The sequence below is a fragment of the Mesitornis unicolor genome, unplaced genomic scaffold (genome assembly GCF_000695765.1).
Source record: "Mesitornis unicolor isolate BGI_N332 unplaced genomic scaffold, ASM69576v1 scaffold42848, whole genome shotgun sequence".
Classification (NCBI taxonomy): Eukaryota; Metazoa; Chordata; class Aves; order Mesitornithiformes; family Mesitornithidae; genus Mesitornis; species Mesitornis unicolor.
Window position 1 is genome coordinate 1 of NW_010204675.1, and position 4,909 is coordinate 4,909.

At 57.8% G+C, this 4,909-nt stretch overlaps 1 protein-coding gene across 1 annotated transcript; it reads left to right on the forward strand.

Annotated features, from left to right (window-relative positions):
- The first annotated feature begins 6 nt into the window (after positions 1 to 6).
- Positions 7 to 2,994, forward strand: GEMIN4 (gem (nuclear organelle) associated protein 4). Its single transcript, XM_010191127.1, has one exon. It carries the CDS (start codon positions 112 to 114, stop codon positions 2,992 to 2,994), a length of 2,883 nt encoding a protein of 960 aa, XP_010189429.1. The 5' UTR covers positions 7 to 111.
- The last annotated feature ends 1,915 nt before the right edge of the window (positions 2,995 to 4,909 follow it).

Genomic DNA, 4,909 nt, shown 5'->3' on the forward strand with positions numbered 1-4,909 from the left:
TGGAAGAAGGAGGCTGTGGCCATCGTCTGGGCTAAGGTCCTGCTGCCAGAGCCCCCGGAGGCCTCGCTGGACCAGGGCTGGAAGGAGGATGACTTCTTCTCCGTGGGCAGGATGCTCCCCGACGTTAACCGCACCGTCCTCTTTGAGCTGGTCAAGGCCCTCGGCGCACCCCGGCTCTTCGTGCAGCTGCTGCTGGCGCTGCCCCAGGATGTTCAACAGAGCGAGCTAGAGCACTTGGTAGAGTACATCGCCTGTGAGACGTCCCCGTCGGACATCAGGTTCTTCTTGGATGTGTGGTGGGAGGTGATGAAACACAAGGAGGGACAGGAAGACCCAACGGTCTCTGCATTCAGTGCTCTCGTACGTCAGCATGGGTGCGAGTCCTCTCTAGATGATGGCCTCAAGCCCCCAAAGAGGTTCAAGAGTGACCTTGGCTCTCTGAGTGATCCCCCTGCTGCCACCAACTTGCTCATGGTCCTGATAGAGGGGTTAAAGCAAACCTACAGGAGCATCGCCCTGCCCTGCATGAGGTCCTATGCCTTGGCCAACCTGGTGGAGCTACTGTTGGTGTTCACCGAGCTAGAGCCAGAGGGCAGCATCCTCCCTGCTGCAGAGTACCTGGACAAAGTCAGCTCTGTGGTCAGCCTCTGGACCAGTGACACTGAAAGCCAGTTCCACCAGGCAGGGCTGGATGAGAAGGTGAAGGAAGCGGAGAGAAGCATGAGCCTCTTGTCCATGGGCAGACTCTCTCGTGAGGAGCTCTTTGTTGGCTTGGACTTTCTCTGCAGCTTGTTGCGTGCATGGGAAGAGGAGCTTCAGGGTACCCTGAACAGCTCTGGGGAGCTCTGCTATGAGAAGTACCGGCTCCTGGACACTCTTGCCACCTTTGAGAAGAACCTGACTTGCTTCTCAGAGACTGGAGACCTGGGTGAGGAGGAGGCACAGGTGGTGTTAGAGCTGATGCAGATCACCAAGGACTTTCTCAAGGAGATCAGCACCAGCCTGAAGAGCAGGGACACCAGCCTTGTGTCTTCAATTGCCATGACAATCATTGAGCAAAAGCTGGACCGGCACATGGAGATGTGCTCCATTTTTGCTTCTGAAAAGACCTGGGCCTTTTCAAAGGACTGGGTTGAGTGCCTGGTGAAAAACAAAGCTCTCTTCCAGAAACCAGAGCTAGTTCTGAAATTGCTGGAGACACTGGTGGACTTTGCTATGTCCCACCAAGACAAGGAGGGCCGAGAGCTGCAGATGCAAGTGACCAAAGCCATCGTAGAGTGTTACACTGAGCTTTCATTAACCGACAAAAACAAAGTGATTTCAGGCGTCCTGGCGTCCTGGGGCGGACCAGGTCTGTCCCTGAACTTGCCGGTTCTCATGGAGGGGTTCCAGGAGGACCTGAATGTGACTTTCAACCAGATCACGAAGAGCGTGTCTGACGAAGGCCTGACCAGGGCTGTGGCTTCTGTGGCCAGGCTCACGCTGCTGTACCCCGAGGCCACGGTGAGGCAGGTTTGTAATCTCGCTGTTGTCAACCTAGGAGCCCCCCAGTTCCTTGCGCAAATCCTCTGCTCCTTCCCAGCGCTGAGCTTCCTGGAGACCCACGATGACCCAGGCAGGCCACGCAGCCTGGTGGTGAGGTGTCTGGAGGAGGCAGTGTGGGGGAGGCTTTCCACTGCGAGGGAGGAGGAGCAGTTCCTTGAGTTCCTGGTCTTTCTGATGCAGCCGAGCTCAGCTGCCCCACTTGTGTCACCTGCCGAGGTGACCAAAGCCTTTGTCCTTCCCTATTTGAAGTCAAACTGTGCTCAAATTGAGCTGAGCCTGCAGATCCTCAGTAAGGTTTTGGGGATACAGTCCTGTTCAGAAGAGCACTGGATCAAGTCTTGTCACCCATTCCCGCTCCTCCTCAGCCTCTGCAAGCTTCTGGATGGTTACACAAAGTACTGGCATCAGCCTAGGGACCAGCTCTTCCCTCCACTGGTGACCAAAGACCTGATACTGAACATCCTCTGCCAGCTCTGTGAGGTGGTGAGAGCAGGAACTGTCCCTTCCCCTGAGCTGTGGGTCCAGTCACTGGCGTGGCTTCACAGGAAGGTGGCGTCACTGGACTGGACCATTGGCCTCCGACTGAAGGAGCTTTACGGAGAGCACTTCAAGAACGAGGTCCCGGCGACGCTGTTTGAGATTTGCACTCTTCCTGAGGATGAGTGGACGTCCCGGCCTTTGCCAGCCTATGGGCCGGGCAGCGGGCTCCTGGCATGGATGGAGTGCTGCTGCGTGTCCACAGCGCTCAGGGAGACGATGCTGGCGCTCCTCACGGTCAACGTGGACAACCCTGAAGAAGTGAACCTCTTCAGCAAAGGGTTCCTGGTGGCCCTCATACAGGTCCTCCCCTGGTGCAGCCACAGTGAGTGGAAGAGGCTCGCGCACGTGGTGGAAAACCTGCTGGAGAGGCAAGTCCTGCACGTGCCGTACACGCTGGAGTACGTGCAGTACATGCCCCTGCTCAACCTCCGCCCGTTCGCCTGCTGCCTCCAGTTCTCTGTGCTCTTCCTGCGGGGCTTCCAGCTCCTCTGCAGCTCCAGCTGCTCCTCCTGGCTGCCGGCAGAGGCCTGGCTCCACGTGGTCCAGCTGTACTGCGGCAGCCTCACCGACCTGCTGGGCTCCGTCAAGAGCATTGCAGAGGAGGACGGGAGCTCCGTGCTGGAGGTGGCCTTCATCTGCATCCAGATGTTCTGCCACCTGCTGCACGTAGCTGCCATGCTGCCGGAGCTGGGGTGCGGCGAGCCGCTGGTGGTGGTGGCCTTGGAGATCCTCTGGCAGTATGAGATGTTCAGCAGTGCCGATACGTCCCCCAGCCACGCGCTGCGGAGAGCCAACGAGCGGCACTTTCTGGAGTCCATCACGGACAACGTGGGTGACGAGGTGCTGCGCAGCACCCTCATGCAGAAGCTCAGCAAGCTGGGAGCTCGCTCAGCTGGGGAGACGGCCTGAGAAGCTGGATAGGGCGACAGAGGGGAGCACTGCCTCAGGGGACACCTTCTGTACGATCCCTAATAAACCAAATCTATTTTTCTCTTTTGAACTTATTTCCCCCTGTGCTGAGTTTCTTTCCAACCTGTCTGAGCAGCAAAGGGGCAGTGTGGAGATGAGCAGGAGCAGTCATGCTCGTTTTTCAGCTGGTAGAGCTGTGGGCACAGTGGTCCCCAAGTGCAGCTGCCGGTGCCGTGGCTGCAGCCTTGCCTGGATTTACACAGAGAGCCCAGCAGCCTCTGGCTCTGGGGAAAATGACACCCTCTGGCTTCTGTGCCACCAGCCCTCTCCTAATTGTGGGTGGATTGCTGGGTTTGCCACATGTTGCCGGAGGCGGGGATGAGTCAGGTGAGTTCAGGATGGCGCCTTTGGTTGGTTATGCCCGGAGGCAGGGGTGCAGCGGTAACCCCGTGTGTTAACACCCCGCACCCAGAAATGAGCGGTATGCAGGAGAGATGTCCGGTGGTGTGACTCGGAAAGGAAATCTTTATTGGTCTCTGATAGGTGCAGTAGTAAATAGGGCAGTGTTAGTGCAAACTGAGGTGCCTCATTGGCTTTTTGTTTTTGTCCTTACATAAGGCACATTAATTGTAATGAAAACAGCAAGATACCAACAGCTGTGATGGGTAGCAAGCGGTTTACAACATCAGCTGATCTCGATCGTTAATGTAACAGTAGTGTTTCTGCAATAACCGACTGCGTGTCGGAAGAGGCCCTTTCATTTTATTCTTTCCAGAATAAAGCTGTGGCTGGGATGAGCTCTGACACCGAAAAGAACTGGGTCCTCAGCCCTTTCAGCCGTTGTTTTCAGACAGAACGAAAGGCACAGAATGGCCACGGGTCTCTGGACATGGGGGGCTGCCAGACCACGCTGGTGCAAGGAGGAGGGGACTGCCCTGGCTTTCACTGGCTGCAGGGAAGGAACCGAGCTGCTGTGGTCTGCCTGGTGCACCCCACGATACAGATCCAGGAAGTCTGACTGTGATTCACTGCGACTGGAGATGCAAATGGGCTGAACTGGCGAAAGACACAGCTCAGCGCCCTGCTCAGGAGTTGCTGGCTCCTCCTGCGCTGACCCAGTTCACCCCCCGGCCTTGCAGGGTGTGGGATGAGGCAGGAGGGATGGACCCTACAACCAGAGCTCAGGCTGTGCCAGTCCCCATGGGTGCTGCCTGGGCTGCTGGTGTCTGCCTGGGGGAAATGCGGGGCAGATAAAAGCCGCTGCAGTTAGGGGAGGGGGTTGAAAGTTGCACCCCCTGACACAGGGCTCTGTGTAGTGCCCGTGTATTGGTGACACGAGGATGTGGCAGTGTCCTGTCCCCATCCTGCCCTTCAGCCATGGGTGCTCTGCCTCACAGCATCACTCTGAGATGGTGTAACCATTCCTCTTTCCTGGTGTGAGCTCCTCTCCCCTCCAGCCTATCGGGGACACCAGAGCCCCCCTGCCCTGGGGCTGTCAGCTACAGACACCAGACAGCCGTGGTGAAAAGCACCTTTGGGTTAAGTGGAGTCTTCAAGGAGTCTGAGCCCAGCAGCGGTGGGAGGCGAGAGCCTGAACGTGGCTGTAGTGTAGGGGTGAAGTCGGTAAAGGTCAGGAATGGGCTGTGCTGACCCGCGCCGCAGCCCCCGGGCCTGGCTCTGCTCTCAGACTGTGGACCAGCGCTGGAGGAGGAGGCTGGGGCTGTGGCAGCTCCATCTCCCCCAGTCCCACTGTGTGGGGCTGGGCACGCTCCGACATCGCCTCCACCGCCATCTCCAGGCTGCAGCCTCCTTTGTGGCGGTGTCTGGTGTCAACCCTGAAGGACGCGGGGGGGTCTGTAACAAACCCCTCTCGTGTGACCATGAGTTCGGCGCCGCAGTGTTGAATCCCAGCAGG